Here is a 16,725-nt window from a genome sequence, read left to right on the forward strand (position 1 = left end):
AGCATCCTGGCGGTCTGGATGCCGACGCTCCTATTAACGGCGCCGACATCCCGACGCCAGTCAGAAGCCCGGCGCCAGCATCTCAACTGCCGGGATACCGAAAATAAGTCTCAGAGTTTTAGTGGGACTTAGGCACTAAGGGGGGAGGGTTAGGGTTAGGCACTAAAGGGGGAGGGTTAGGGTTAGGCACTAAAGGGGGAGGGTTAGGGATAGGCACTAAAGGGGGAGGGTTAGGCACTAAGGGTGGAGGGTTAGGATTAGGCATTAAAGGGGGAGGGTTAGGCACTAAGGGGGGAGGGTTAGGATTAGGCACTAGAGGGAGGGTTAGGCACTAAGGGGGGAGGGTTAGGCACTATAGGGGGAGGGTTAGGCACTAAAGGGGGAGGGTTAGGCACTAAAGGGGGAGGGTTAGGATTAGGCACTAAAGGGGGAGGGTTAGGGTTAGGCACTAAAGGGGGAGGGTTAGGGTTAGGCACTAAAGGGGGAGGGTTAGGATTAGGCACTAGAGGGAGGGTTAGGCACTAAAGGGGGAGGGTTAGGGTTAGGCACTAAGGGGGGGAGGGTTAGGAACTAAGGGGGGAGGGTTAGGGACTAAAGGGGGGAGGGTTTGGGTTAGGCACTAAAGGGGGAGGGCTATGCACTAAAGGGGGGAGGGTTTGGGTTAGGCACTAAAGGGGGAGGGCTAGGCACTAAAGGGGAAGAGTTAGGGTTAGGCACTAGAGGGGGAGGGTTAGGCACTAAAGGGGGAGGGTTAGGGTTAGGCACTAAGGGGGGAGGGTAAGGGTTAGGCACCAAAGAGAGGGGGTTAGGGTAAGGAGAGGAGGAGGGTTAGCATACCTACCAACAAGTTTCGGTATGCTAAACCTTTCAGGATGCTGGCGTCGGGATTCTAACAGCCGGGATCCCGAGCGCCGGCATCTCATACAGATTCCCTCAGGGTGATTCTCTACTACAGCACAAAGGTCTCAGCTATTGCTGAAAGTCTGTAACGGAAGTTGTACATAGACCAGATCATAACCCAGGCAAACACCCGCTCTGATGGGGACAACAACCTCCTAAAGAATCATCTTCCTGCCAACTTCATCTTACAATCTAAAGCTGGGCATCCACTATACAATTATCTGTCAGATATCTGTCCAATCTGGCTGGTTGGAATGAAAACCCGGTAGTGTATGGGAGCAAACGACAATCATCCATTTGCTCACAAACACTGAAAAATAGCCAAAACTGGTCATTCAGACAAATTGGTTAAAATCACACAAATTTAACCAATTTGAACAATTATTTTTGTCCTTTTTTCAGTGTTTAAAACCATATGATTGACTGTCATTTGCTCCCATACATTACCAGGTTTTCATTCCAACCAGCCAGATTGGACAGATATCTGACAGATAATTGTACAGTGTATGCCCAGCTTTACTTACAATCTATTAGAATCCTATGTGTTACACTACATCAGATGTGTGCAGAACTGAAGGCAGGATTATTAGCTTTAGAGCAGTGGTGTCAAACTCTGGCCATCCAGCTGCAGTGGAACTACACATCCCAGCATGAACTGCCACGATTTTGCTATTCGGGCATGCTAAAACGGTGGCAGGGCATGCTGGAATGTGTAGTTCCAACACAGCCTGTGGCATGGCAGTTAGGAGCAGATTGGCTGGTACCTTATCACCGTTCAATTTATCTCCTAACACAGTTTAGTAAATAGAACCCTAAGGGGTCTATGCACTAAGCCTTGGAGAGAGATAAAGTGGACAAAGCTAAAGTACCAACCAATCATATTCTAACTGTCATTCTCCAAACAGCCTTTAAAATGACAGTTATAAGCTGATTGGTTGGTACTTTATCTCCATCCAAGGCTTAGTAAATAGATCCCTTATTTTTTTTGTTACTGGTGGGATTCTTTTTTTTTTTACCGACTGCAGAACATTTGCCGACAGCTGGCTACCGATGCCTGTGGCGCACCTTTTACAGACTCTTCTATTAATGGCGGCAATTTACTGCTGAGGTCGCCTTTCAAATCTTCGATAAGATGATAGATGACCTTGTGAAGTTTTATCGGAACATCTTTCTTGTCTGCCAGCTGCTGTATGGACTTGTTAGCAGTCACATTGAATCCGTACACATAACCTAGTAAAAACAAATAATAAAAAAAACACAACAAAAATAGGAAGCAGGTATTTTATCAAATACACAAATTGTCATATAATACCTCCAAAAACTACAGCCATGTTAATCCCTCCCCGGCCTCCAACTCTTTGTTTAGTTATTAATGTGGAATCACACCAACCTAATTTATCTGCTTTGAACTCAGTATTTGTGCTTCAGAATTATGTTTGAAAAATGGAGACAAAGGCCCTGATTCAGAGCCGGACGCTCTGACCAGAGCGCTCGCTCTGAATCAGGGCCCACCTCCATCAATATGGAGCGTCCTCCTGGACGCTCGTATAGCTGTGGGTCACCACCCACAGCATATACGAGCGTGCAGGATGATGGCCGCGATGGTCTTGACCATCGCGACCATCGAAACTGCGAGCAGAAGCCTGCGGTTGAGTTTTTCAACCGCAAGGCCAGGAGTGATTTTGGCTCTATCAGAGCCAAAATCACTCCCACTGACATCACTAGTGATGTCAGTGGGGCCGGCTTCAGACGGTAGGCGTTCCCATGGGAACGTCTCCGTCTGGCAGGCACACCCCCGGCACGCCCACCAAAGGGGGCGTGCTGTCAGTCAACATCGACAGCACGCCCCCTTTGATGAGACACTCCGAGCAAAGGAAAGTCCTTCGCACGTAGGGTCTCGCGCATGCGCACGACGGAGCTCCCTCCGTCGTGCGCATGCGCAGTGCGGACCATCGACCCACTTGCGAGCGGACAGCCGCTCGCGAGTGGGTCTGAATGAGGGCCAAAGTTATGAATTTATTTATATTTATTGTTTTGTGAGATTTTCACTACAGTTGATGCAAAACAAGCCAGTTGGATACCGGGGATAATCAGCACATCGCCATTGTTTTGCTAAATGTTTTACCTTTGTGTGATGCACTTAAGCTGGGTACACACTGAGACGATGTAGTTACGATTTGGTCGATTAAGCCAAATCGTAACGACATATCGTGCAGTGTGTATGCGTGCTCCTGCAGTCGCATGAGATGTCGTCAGGCTTGATATGCTGCACATCAAACCTGCCGATATCGCTTGCGGCTCCATGCATGTCAATGAAGGACGGAACGAGGGACCGTTCCATTGTTCATTACGTCACTCTAATGTTTCCCCTTTGGGCTGACATATCGTCCGGGTACACATTGTCGAGCGAGTACTCCATAGATAAAAATAAACTCACCTCTTCCCAAGTTATTTTTTTTTTTGGCGAAAGTGGCAAGTTCAAAATCTCTGTCACGGGGTAACGCAAGGGTTAAAGCTCAGTGCGAACAGCAGAATGTTAGTGAGATACATAGATAACCCTTTCAGCTGGGCTTGCATCAATAATAGGCATTTCTTGCTACTGTACCTTCAAACGTTTCTGCAAGAGTAATGTCGCTCTCACTGATGTCCCCAACTCCAAAATGGATCAAATCCAGGTTGCACTCTTCCTCTGCATCATAGGAGTCTATAACATGGAGAATGGCCTCCACAGACCCATCAACATCACCTAGACAGAGCAAGACGGCATGAACACCCACGGGTGGGACGTAGACTGAATCTTATTGGACAGTTGTGACTCTCTAGCACTTAAGATAATTAAAACTACAGGTGGCTGCCAGAATATGCTGGAAATGACTGCTCATCGCCACCAAGCAATTCACCGGACAGCTACACTTTGCCTAAATGCAGATTAAGGGGTTTACGTCTACTTGGATGAGGCCATCGCTGAGATATCACATCCCCAAACACTGACAGCTAAATTAGCTTTCATGGGATGATGGACAGGTCATTGGGCATGCAGGAAATAATAATATTCTGCTATTCAATCAGCAGATTGCACTTTGCTCGCAGCTGCATGCATCATGATGTTATACCATGGTTTCATAAATGCCTATTTTTTTTTTCTTCCTGTAATTAATAATTTTCACTAATTTACGCTCTAATTAAATCATTCATTTCAGGTGCGAGGTCACAATTATTGTTCATGCAACCGACAGACCCATCAAAACCAAAATATCAAAGCACGCCATGTAATAGACAGGTTTATTATATATTACGTGCGGCCTCTGACTCAGGGAGATTAAACAGCGAAGTAGAGGAACAAAGCAGCAGACAGAGGGGCTGATTCTGACACGCTCGCGAGCGCTGTACGCTCGCAAGCGGGTCGATGGTGCCTAAGTGCGCATGCGCACGACGGAGGGAGCTCCGTCGTGCGCATGCGCGAGACCCGGCGAGCGACGGGGAATTGCTCGGGGTCTCGCATCAAAGGGGACGTGCTGTCGATGGTGAGTGACAGCACGCCCCCTTTGGTGGGCATGCCGGGGGCGTGGCTGCCAGACGGAGGCGTACCCATGGGAACGCCTACCGTCCGAGTCCGGCCCCACTGACATCAGTAGTGATGTCAGTGGGAGTGATTTTGGCTCTGATAGAGCCAATCACTCCAGGGCTAGCAGCAGCGAGACCCTACCGCAGGGTCTCGTCGCAAGCCCGATGGTCGCGATGGTCTTGACCATCGCGACCATCATCATGGACGCTCGCTATAGCTGTGGGTGGTAACCCACAGCTATGCGAGCGTCCATGAGGCCGCTTCAAGTTGAGGTAGGAGGGCCCTGATTCAGAGCGAGCGCTCTGGTCAGAGTGTCTGGCTCTGAATCAGGCCCAGAGAACAGAGAACTGCAAAAGTGAGGTTAAAAGTTGTTACACCAACGACAAGTAAAATTAAAGAGTCACCTTTTATTATAAGAGGCACGACGGGTTTCTCACGTGCTGTCTTTTCCGACGGCCTCTTTCCCATGACATGCTTCTTAGCCTTATACATGATGGATTTCTTCTGTTTCCAGGTCAGGCCCAGGTAAGTATCCAGATTTTGTCGGTGAGCCTCTCTGTGCTCCTTCTGTTTAACTTCAATCACCTCCATGTCCTTTCTGATTTCTTCCTGTTCCTCTACATATTTCCTCCACTGAAGAACTTCCCTGGCCCGGTGCTAGAAAGTGACAACAAAATATTTATTTATATAACAGGCCTCATTTTTTTACATCGCACGTAATGTGTGCGCAATTCCAGATGCACTCTGGACACGGCATAACAATACGACTATACGCACCTATCCGATCGCACTGCCCCCTTTCTTCACCCGCACAAGGAGCCGTCATTATCATCGCCACTTACACCTACCTCAGGGATGGGGAACCTCAGGCCCGGGGGCCGTATAAGGCCCGCGGAATCATTTGGTCTGGACCTCTGAGCTGTTTTCTGGTAACCTCATCTGGCTAGCAGGATGCCTAGAAAGGAACCCTGCAGCCAGAATCTATGCAGCAGTGCCGCCTGGAGCATCCTTAGGACGCTTCAGATGGTCACACCACTGCCCTTACAGCTCCCCGGAGCATCCTGAAGATGCTCCTGAAGATGCTCCTGAAGATGCTCCGGGCATTCCTGTAATCACCGGCGATTGTGGCTACACCCCTGTGTGGCGTTACACGGAGGGGGCGTGGCCTGCACTGGCCCGTGAATAATGTTATATATATCAAACTGGCCCTCAGTAGAAAAAAAAAGGTTCCCCACCCCTGACCTACTCCATGATAGGTCCAAGAGATCCGTCTAAGATTGGCAACCTCTTTGCACAGCTACACGCACATGGCACGGTTCTCTTGCATTCGATTTGATGCCGTCCAGCTGCCACCCAGAATTGCCCATTTAGAGGCCTCAGAGAACAGACGGAGGTGTGAAGGACTCTAAATTGATCGTAAGTTTGCAAAAATGCAGGTGCAGTCCACGACACGTGCGCGGTTTGCTAAAGATCGATAGATGCGGCCGCACGCGGTCTTACGTGTGACAGAGATATAATTCCAAAATTAAATAGGAATTTAATTGTCTAAAGCAACAAGGCAATATTGTCAACATATCAAGCAAGCAAACAGCATTTGACATTTAATGGTTTTAAATAAAGCAGTAGTTCTCAACGCCAGTCCTCAAGTACCACCAACAGGTCATGTTTTCTGGATTTCTTTAATCATGCACAGATGAGTTCAGCTACTCTGCTGGGTCAGTAATTATCCCACCTGCTTCCACAGACAGAAATCCGGAAAACACGGCCTGTTAGATAATCTGAGGGTTGAGGTTGAGAACCACTGAAATAAAAGGACTGGTTTTAATTTGGTTTGTTTTTAAGGTAAGCCTTTCACCGCTCGTGTATCTGACTGCAATTTACTGGTGTGCATGTGCACTAAACGTCCATAATATAATAGTAAAATGATATACAGTGGATATAAAACTATGTTTACCTCAGATTCTACTTCCAAGATTTCATCGCCAGCAGATGGCAGCTCTCTCCAGCCAACTATCTTCACGGGCATACTGGGCACCACCTTCATCAGTGCGGTGTCGTTCTCATCCAGCATCATCCGTACCTTAGCCCAGGCTTTCCCTGCCACCAGCACTGCTCCCTCTTTCAGGATTCCCCTCTGCACAATGGCCGTGGTCACTGGACTGAGGTGGTTTCAATGTTTAAAATAAAATTTAAAAAAAAACCCAGTTATTTCACTTTGTGAGCATATAGTTTTATATACCACACTGGTTTAAAAAGTTGGTGGGGGAAATTTATCAAAGCTTGGACAGGGATAAAGTACCAACCAATCGGCTCCTGTCACTTTACAGACTGTGTTTGCAAAATGACAGCTAGGAGCTGATTGGATGGTACTTAATCTCTCTCCAATCTTTGATAAATATGCCTTATGGCACCAAAAGTGCATCTCCTCATACACGCACATGGAGAGGTCATGTGAGCAGACTCTTGAAATCTTAGGCAAGGCCTAAAGCTGGTGACATGCACTGGTGTAATCCAGTCATGCTGCCCAGTTCACTAATAGGGGGAAATGTACAAAGCCTTGGCGAGAGATAAAGTGGAGAGAGACAAATAAAGCACCAACCAATCAGCTCCTAGCTGTCACTTTACAGGCGGTGTTTAAAAAATTAGTTAGGAGCGGATTGGTTGGTACTTTATCAATGTCCACTTTATTGCTTTCCAAGGTTTAGTACATAAGCACCTTAGTCACATATGTGAGTAGTTTGCCCACGCACCACCAGTCACGGGTGTAACTTTAAAGGACGCACATATTACTTCCAGGTCAGTAATAACCACCTAGCATTTAGCATGTTGTTCATGCTGAATAACTGTGGCCACCATTAATTTGGCAGAAAATGACAATATTGTTGGAGGAGAGTTCAAAGAGCCAGACTCAGAGATGTACGCTAATGCATTCGCCGCTGCGATCCAGCATGCAAAATACGCTAATGCTGCAGCCACCTGGAAACGTTCCGAGACGCCCACCGGCGGCTTCGTAGATCCAAGCAAAGTGCGTACAAATAAGCCGCCGTCTCAGACCATTTGATAATCGCTCATCTGAGTAGCGCCATGGCCGCGAAGAATGGCAGCTGAACTGAGCCGTTGGAATCACTTTATCTGCATACGAGATCGCAGTCGCACACTACGATACACACCGAAAACGGCCAGGACACATCTGTGTTTTTTGCTGCTACCCCCCGTTACCTCCCCCAAACAGTCCCTGTCAATCACTTTGCGAAAAAGTCCATTCTGCGAGCAGCATCGCAAAGTACCTTGGCACGTGCGCAGTGCGACCGTGATGCATTCAGTCGACCGATAATCGATCAACTGTGTAAATATTGGAATAGCGTACATCTCTAAATCAGGCCCATTGTCCCAATATAGTAGAATGTGTGGCCCACGATCAGTGCAATGCCTGAGAAACCTTATATACTGTAGCATGGTGGAATTTGTGGTTGGAAGGTTACCGCTATCAGGCTGTGTATGCAGTTATCTCCTGACGGCACCGACAGGCTGCCCTGAAAGCTGGTATTGAACAGAGGCCCTGACAGAGCGCTCACTCTGAATCAGGGCCGGTCTTTTTTTTTTTTTTTTTTTTATAGAACGGCCTCCTGGCCGCTCGCATAGCTATGGGTGACCACGCACAGCTATAGTGAGCAGCCATGATGATGGTCGCGATGGTCAAGACCATCGCGACCATCGGGCTTGCAACGAGACCCTTGTGGTAGGGTCTCCTGGCCGCAAGCCCCAGAGAGCTTTCGGCTCAAACAGAGCTGAAAGCTCTCCCACTGACATCACTTGTGATTTCAGTGGGGCTGCCCTTAGACGGTAGGCCTTCTCATGGGAACGCCTCCGTCTGGGCAGCCACCCCCCGGCCCGCCCACCAAAGGGGTCGTGCTGTCACTCAACATGGACAGCATGCCCCCTTTGGTACGAGACCCGGAGCGACGGATTGCCCGTCGCTATCCGGGTCTCGCGCATGCGCACGACGGAGCCGGCTCCGTCGTGCGCATGCGCTCTTGGCCACCATCGACCCGGTTGTGAGCGCTCAGCGCTTGCGACCGGGTCTGAATAAGGCCCAGAGTATCAAACTGCCAGATCTCATACAATTCTACCGTCCTCATCGATTAACATTAACATTTCTGGGCACCTTAATGAACAAACCTTTGGACCATGGCTATAACATGCTAAGGTCTGGAAATATACCCTTTTCCTTTATCCGTAGAAGATTCAATAACTGTTCCTTCCACTAGTCCTGTGGGGTCAGCCTTCAACTCCAGCACCTCTGCTAGGGTGATTATGGCTTCAGTCAAGGCCTGCAAGTTTTCTCCCTGCAAAAGATAAGTATATTGCACACACGTCCCTAACGTAAGGAAGAGTGACATCATCATCATTTTTCTTTATAAGCAGCATTTAGCCTTGCTGTTGAATTCTTTACATTATTTAACAATAGCTTTTTCCATAAATTTTCTTACTGGTCTTCAGGCCATATTCAATTCATGGCGAAAAGTCCCGTAGTTTTCGCATGCACTACTTTTCGACCACTTCGCTGGTTTTCAATGCGGAAAAGTATCGCGCGCGTGCCCACTTTTCCCCGTATTCAATTAGAAATTGTCGAAAACAGGAGCCAGTGAAACTAACATGAGAGAAGTCCTGTCAGATTTGGGGAAAACTGCTGAGACCCCCCAAAAGATGTACTGACATTGGGGATCACTCTAGATCCCCCCGAATAGCCCTGCTGAAGATATTTGGGGGACTTAAATGTTCTCAATAGCTGCTATTTCACGCATTTAGCAGTTTTTTTTGGTGAAAATAACTAGTCCCAACAAATTTGGGGTACCTGAAAATGGGGAGTAGCATATCTTTAAGTTGCTACAGTGAAGTTTTAAAAATCTTTAAAAATCCACCTGCCGCAGGCACCTGCAAACTTAAAAACACCTGGGGCATACTTGGGGACCCCCCTGGAGTCTATTACGCTAGCCTTTATGTTTGTCCCCCAACTTTGGACTTTTTCGCACCCAAAATTAAAGTACTTTTTTGGGGTGTTCCAAAGTATTTTTTAAACTTCTTGAGACACAGCTTGCCTTTGGGGGACTGTCCCAAGGGTGCAGGGGGGGGGGGGGGGGCGGGGTCCGAAGTTTGCACCCCAATTCTGCATTTTTCGACACCTCTTCATAGGAAAATCTTTTTCGCGATTCCAATGCATTGAGCTTCCGCACTGGCGAAAACACTTTGGAATTGAATACGGGGGATACTTTTCGCATGGCGAAATGACGTCACTCACGATACTTTTTAGCAGAAACTGACTTATCTCGGCTAATTGAATACGGGCCTTAATGTGTTATTTTCTTTTTGAAAAGCAATCCCAAGTATCAGGAGAGTTCTAGGTCGCTGTAAAGTTCCTGCAATAACAATCGCAGTGAGAAGGCAACTTACACGTGAAACATTCAGCCAGACGCCTGTAACGTTACTTCCACTTCTGCTGACTTTGTTATCGGAGAGCTTGGCGGACCAGTCCTCTTTTTCTCTATACTAGAGCAGCAGAGCCCCATGTACAAACACATACTACATTTCTTTTCTTCTGTGCTTGGCAACTACTGTACCTCTCAGAGATATGTAACTGATATTTTTAAAAGCTACTATTGAGCAATACATACAACTTTTCCTAAAGCTCAATCTCTATGACTGTATTAAGCCTATTAATATGCCGGACACCTGTGACCTGCGTATAAGAACTAACCTTCTAATCGGTCCTCTAGCTGTCCTGTGTTGTGCCCAGGCCCCCGAGTTAATGCTCTGTCTACCACCCTGAGGTCCAGATCCAATGCAAGCAAACCAGTGTTTTATATTTTCCAAATATTTCATCTACACTTTATCATAAACTACACATCAGCAAGCTCATAAACAAAGTGTGTTGCATGGACTGTACCTTTAATGCAGATATATGTATAGCTTGTACATCTCCCCCAAACTCCTCGCAGACGATATTATGGGACAGGAGCTCCTTCTTTACCCTGTCTGGGTCAGCTTTAGGTTTGTCGCACTTGTTTATAGCCAGGATGATGGGAACTAAGATAGTGGGAGGAAAAACTCATACTCAGAAGTAAGCACCACAGCACGGAGACCATCTCAAGTGGGAAAAGCTTAAACAAGAGAAAACGGAACAATGGGCCACACAGCAAACTGTAAGCTGCGTCTACCCATTAGAATAAAAAAGTGATTTTAAAGTTTATTATATAAACCTTAAAATCATATTAGCCAAACGTAGCAATTATGCTAATTCTTTTTTTTTAATAGAACAAACATATGACTGACGTTAAACAAACACATATAAAATTACAAAAATTATACTTCATTAATTCCAGTTCTGTTCACAGTTAAAAAGGATATTATATTTATTTTAGTAGGATATGACAACAAAGATCCCTGCTCAGTCTGTTAATTTTAATCGGTTTTATTTCTATGTACTTCTGTTCTGTCTGTGCCTGATATTCTATTTGTGAATTAATTAAACTCATTTTGTGGACTACAGTTGCTTCACTTGTCCCTTGTGGTCTATAAATTGCTCAGCCCCCACTGTGGATGATCATTTCAATCTATTGTAGTCTGCAGTGTTTTATAAATGTAGCGTTTGACCACTACAGATTATTGCCTTGGGATTGAACCTGGAACTGTGTAACCAACAATCCCATATCATAGTGGTTAGTATTGCTGACAATGCACTATCTGGGTGGAGACGGTATATTTTCCCCATGTTTGTGTGAGTTTTCTCCAGGGACTCAAGACGCCCCATCCACAGTTCAAACACATACTGATAGGTTCATTAGAAATGGACACATTCGTGGGACTACTCAGTTTGAAAATGTGTACTTCCCAATCATACCCCTCGCACTCCTTGCCCTCTATTTATAAAATTCTGGTTGATCACATTTTTTCCACTATGCCTAAATTTACACGTGACTGGGAGGCGGACCTACGGAGTTTGGTGTGAGAAGATGACTGTCCAAGAAATCTTCAAAAATACATTCTCTAGCTCCTCGAATATGTTAGTGATGGAAACACATTATAAAACTTTTCCCGCTGGTATCGCTGCCCCAGCTTACTAACTAAAATGTATCCTGGAGTTTCGAACACTTGCTGGAGGTGCAATATAGCAGTAGCACCTTTGCATGGAATCATATGTATTACCGCTGGCCGTAGGGTTCAAAATCCCAACGCCTGGCAGGGGTGAAGATCCCTACAGGGGATTTAGGTAAGTAACACTAACCCTACCCCCCCCCCCCCAACCACCTAACCCTCCCTTTGGGGTGCCTAACCCTAACTTTCCCCCCTAAGTGCCGAAACCTAACCCCCTCTTCCCGCAGCCTAACCCCCTGTTCCCGCAGCCTAAACTTAAGTCTCCCAGTGGTGCCTAACCCTAACCTCCCCCTGAGGGTGCCTAGCCCTAACCTGAGGGTGCCTAGCCCTAACCCCTTCTCCTAGCCTAACCTTAACCCTCCCAGGGGCTGTCCGCACCCGCCGCCCGGCTTACCTTTGTTCGGTATGCCAGGCGTCGGGCTCCCGGCGTAGGGTTAATGATAGGCATCAGGCCTATCATTAGACCCCTGCAGGGATTAGACAGTCGGGAAGCCGGCGATCGGCATATGGTGGGAGTGTTCTCTCCTCCAGCCCTTTTGGAATAAGGTGATAGAAACAGCCAGTCTCATTCTCCAAGAAGACTTGCCCTCATGTGATCTTCTAATGGGGCATATCCACTAGTAGACTGTGAAAAGACTGCACGATTACGACATAGTCTGTGCTGTGCCTACACTGAACGATCAGTCGTTCAGTGTAGGCACCCTCCCTCATCCCTGAACATGGGCAATCTGTCGTTATCGGCAGATTGACCAGTATGTTCAGGCGATAATAGATGTAAAAAATGACCAGCTGGAGCGCACATCACTGGTAATTTTCGACAATTTCATGGCCGGTTTGTGAACGATTGAACGCAGGTAGTGGATAGCCGCCATAAGGAGACCTCAGGTACAATATAAAAGAACGCAAATTAGGCACATACTAAGTGCCTCAAAGGCAGTTAATTCCAGTGCACTGGAGATCAATTTCTATACCTACTATGACTGGTGTGCTAGTTTAGATCATTACATGTCTATGGATGACCTTATATTGTCTTTGTCGAACACTAGTCAGGACTTTACAATGATAAAGTACCCATGGATGACCTATAAAGAATCTGACCACTATAAGTCGCTGTGTAGGGGTGTGGGTTAATGCAAATGAGGTTATAAGATTAGTTATCAGCTAGAGTGCTCCCTTGCATTGGTGTGGCAAGTAGTTTTAGAGTTACAGTTTTTATATTTCTCATAAACTACTATTGTTGTTATTTACCCTAGATTGAGGCTTCATTCTTTTTTCTTTTCTTTCCTTGTGCTTTTTTCCCTCTTTGTTCATTATTTTCAAATGTTTTGATTTATGTATGTATAAAAATACTAACCAAACGGTATGACCTGTTTATGGTCCAGCATAGGTCTTATTTGCTTTGCTGATTGGTTGTCTGTGTCATGCCTTCACTCACTGTTCTCTTTACTATTTTTTGCTTTTTTTCATGGTATGATATGTTAACTGTATTTTGTGTTAGTATTCAATAAAAAAACATTTAAAAAAAGAAAAAAAAAAAAAGAAAAGAAATGGACACATTTAATTCTAGCATGTGTGGGTGTTTGTAGCATGCGTGGGTGTTTGTGGTGCAGAAAATTTAGACTGTAAGCTGCACTGGAGCAGAGACTAATATGAATGATTAAATATGCTCTTAGAATGCTACTTAATATGGTGGAGCTGTATAATTTAGCTATAATATAATAACTACAGCATTGCATAGGCTTTCCAGTATTATAGCTACACCCTTTGTGACAACCCTGTCATTCTCTGTACGTATTCTAATAGGCTACGTCTGCTCTATGCTCCCCACTTTTAATTACAGTCTGTTCCCTGATAGTCTGAATATGCAGTTAGTAGGTGAGTCAATCAGTCGTGAAGTTCCATTGAACAGTAATAGAACGTGGGTTATCCTGGCACACAGGGCCGATACTAGAGTGTTCGACGCCCCCCTGCAAACTACAAATTTGAGCTCGCTCTCCCATTTTTTTTATAAAGGTACAGTGCGCGCCTATGGCGCAAAAAGAGGGGCATGGTCTCAAAATAAAGGGGCGCGATCGCACAATAGTATCCCAAATTCAAATTAGTTGTAGTGCCCCTCATACAATGCCCACAGCAGTAGTGCCCCCAGGAGTGGTGCCCCTTATGCAGTGCTCCCAGGAGTGGTGTCCCTCATGCAATGCCCCCGTTAGTAGTGCCCCTTATGTAGTGTCCCCAGTACTAGTGCCCCTTACACAGAAAAAAAAAAACCACACACACACAAAATACTTACCTTAAGCCCCGCCTCCTGCACCCGCCACCCGACTGCTCCTCGCGCTCGGCACTACGGGACAGACGTCATAACGTCTCGCTCTTCACTCAGTGCGGGAGCCGGTAGGCAGAGCCCTGGAGGGAGCTCGAGCCTCCGGCTGCTTCTGCAGGGAAGGAGCTGCCGTGCACCCGCTGGTAAAAAAATCTCAGCGGGTGCCCGGCAAATGGAGTAGGCAACGGCTGCGCCTCTCCAGCCCGACGTCAGGCCTGCTGGCACCCCATAGAAGTGCCAGCAAAGAACAGGAAGGCTTTCCTCCCGTAATTACAGTTTTGTCAACTGATCCAATATTCAGGAGAATGCAGCTTTAATAATCTATAGGAGCCAGTGATATTAGGCTGCAGTCTCAAAAGAAAACGAAGGGCCAAATGTAATAGGGTGAGAGTTTAGTAGTAATCTCACACATTGGTCGAGTTTTATCTTCAAAATGGGAAAACATCTGGATGAGATTTTAAATCGTAAGAGTTTTTTTGAGTCTAAAAACATGGGAGTTTGCCTGTTCTCAGACTCTATTACACAGGCAGAGTTTAAAAAGTGTGAGAGTTTACTGCTATTACATTTGGCCCTAAATGTCATACAATAGGAAGGCAACAGCTATACTTGAATATAATTTTATGTTAGTAATAGAGAAACACGTTAATGTGATGTACCTTTAGCAGCTTTGGCATGCTGGATGGACTCAACAGTTTGTTTCATTACTCCGTCATCTGCAGCGACTACCAGTACGATAATATCTGTAACGTGCGCTCCTCTCTCTCGCATTGCTGAGAAGGCTGCATGTCCCGGGGTGTCGAGAAACGTGATCTTGTCCCCTGAAGCTAAACAAACTAAAAAGAAAAGAAAGATTAATTAAAAAACATGGCATTTAGCTTTACTGCGGACATCATTTTCTGTAGCTCTTTAAGGGGCTGCTTCGGAGTTGGGGAGCAAAGCAAAAACAAACAAGTAACTTTGCACCTTGGATGCAGAATAAAAATAAAGCTGCTCAGCATCTGTGGGCTGCATGCAAAAGCAGCCAGTATTTACCCTGCATGCAAAAACAATACATATATTTCCACCCCTCGCAGTGCAGCATGGTTTGTACCAGTAACAAAGTTACTTGCTTTCTTTTGAAGGTCTGCATCTTTGGACTCAGCAGTGGATCAGAGGAGCTGGCAGTGGGCGACTTTTTACTTGAGACGCCTCGTGCGGCTTTTGCATCATTTCGACGCAGAGGCGGCGAAATTAGCGTCCATCTCTAAATCAGACCCCTGTGTTTTGTCACATATTTACATAATTATCCTGTTATTCCTGTCCAAAAAAAAGGAGACAAGTGTCCTTGGACAAGATCTAGGGGTCTATTTACTAAGCTGGTACCAGCCAATCAGCTCCTAACTGCCATATCACAGGCTGTGTTTGAAAAATGTCAGTCAGGAGCTGATTGGCTGGTGCCTTATCACCATTCACTTTATCTCCTAACACAGCTTAGTAAATAGACCCCCTAGTATTGAGGAGGTGTTTTATCATACTTAGTGATTTTTTATTACATAGAACTATCCAAATGTGAAATCTATTTTATGTTGGACATTTACTACTGGACTTTTAGTAATAGATATATTTTCTTGCTTACAGTAGCGAAAGCATTCACAATTTAGTATTTATCGGTTTCATTCAGGTGTTTTGGTGACACCTTGTTTTCCGCTAGCCAGCTGCTGTGACCGTAGGGACACAAGGTTTTTCTGTTATCTAGGATAATGTACAAATCCGGCACTTTTAACCATTCTGCCATCACTTGACTGAAGCAGATTGCAGAGCTTTGGTCTATTCTGCTTTACTCGACACCCAGCAGTGAGTGTCCGTTTGTCAGACATTACAGTGTCGGCCATTTTATCTTCGTGCTGAAATGGTTAAGAGGTTGGGAGAGTAAATTAGCCCTGTAAATTTATCAGGAGTGAAAAAGGGCGATAGCCTCAGGCGACAAAGCCCGATTCTATTTGATTAGAGACCCAAAAAGATATCCTTGTTAAAAGTGCGGCTAATTGAATCTCGACTATCTCCAGAATTGTAGGGCTCTGAGCAAGCAACCCTTACTGTGGTATGAGGGGCCTGGGACACGGGGGTTTCCTGAGGTAAATCAGTTAGGAAGCTCCCTGAAATATGGTACAATGCCTAGGACATGCTGCCATAAACATAAAATAACTAATGAAATATCAGCAAAATTAGGTGGTAAAACTATTCACACCAGCCTCACCACTAAATGCTCCGATATGCTGGGTAATGCCTCCTGCCTCCATCGCGGCTACCTGGGTTTTCCGCAGCTGATCGAGCAGTGTTGTCTTTCCATGATCTACATGCCCCATTATAGTAACCACAGGATGTTTGGGCACTAGCACAGCAGGGTCTGCAGTCCCCCTGTAGGAAGAAAAAGAGTAGACACAATCTGACTGTCGAACGGTAGTCTCTGACTAAAGTTCTTGTGAAATTTCAGGGCACAGAACCATATATAAACAACACTTAACACAGAAGAAGTCAGTTTGTTTTCTTCCTTTAAGAAACTCATTATGGAGCTCAATAGAGGCCACCGTAGAGACTTGATCTTCTACGACTACAAGAGTGGTCTGCGACAGCAGGAGATTTGTGACAGGACTGTGAGCTGCTTTTAGGGCGGAAGCACCGTCCTGTACCGCTGTTTGAGTGGATTGCAGAAATTTGTGCGGGAGGCAGTCCCTGGAAGACGAGGAACACTGCGGCCAACCTGTGTCCGCCATTACCGAGTACAACGTTGTTTCCATGCGGCCCAATTTGA

At 46.0% G+C, this 16,725-nt stretch overlaps 1 protein-coding gene across 4 annotated transcripts in view; it reads right to left on the reverse strand.

Annotated features, from left to right (window-relative positions):
- The window catches only part of MTIF2 (mitochondrial translational initiation factor 2), a 36,643-nt gene that overhangs the window by 12,510 nt on the left and 7,408 nt on the right, over nucleotides 1-16,725 (reverse strand). For all 4 annotated transcript variants that reach the window (XR_015879241.1, XM_088478014.1, XM_088478015.1 and 1 more), the window contains exons 5-12: nucleotides 16,171-16,331; nucleotides 14,591-14,767; nucleotides 10,410-10,549; nucleotides 8,687-8,811; nucleotides 6,420-6,624; nucleotides 4,870-5,122; nucleotides 3,506-3,646; nucleotides 1,966-2,130 (exon numbers count right to left, since the gene is read on the reverse strand). Coding sequence is in view for 3 of the 4 variants with exons in the window: in XM_088478014.1 (XP_088334140.1) it covers nucleotides 1,966-2,130; nucleotides 3,506-3,646; nucleotides 4,870-5,122; nucleotides 6,420-6,624; nucleotides 8,687-8,811; nucleotides 10,410-10,549; nucleotides 14,591-14,767; nucleotides 16,171-16,331 (1,367 nt within the window). In the remaining variant the exon portion in view is untranslated. The remainder of the gene's footprint in view (nucleotides 1-1,965; nucleotides 2,131-3,505; nucleotides 3,647-4,869; nucleotides 5,123-6,419; nucleotides 6,625-8,686; nucleotides 8,812-10,409; nucleotides 10,550-14,590; nucleotides 14,768-16,170; nucleotides 16,332-16,725) is intronic.

This window comes from Taudactylus pleione, unplaced genomic scaffold (assembly GCF_031769625.1).
Source record: "Taudactylus pleione unplaced genomic scaffold, aTauple2 ptg000206l, whole genome shotgun sequence".
In the NCBI taxonomy this organism is placed as follows: Eukaryota; Metazoa; Chordata; class Amphibia; order Anura; family Myobatrachidae; genus Taudactylus; species Taudactylus pleione.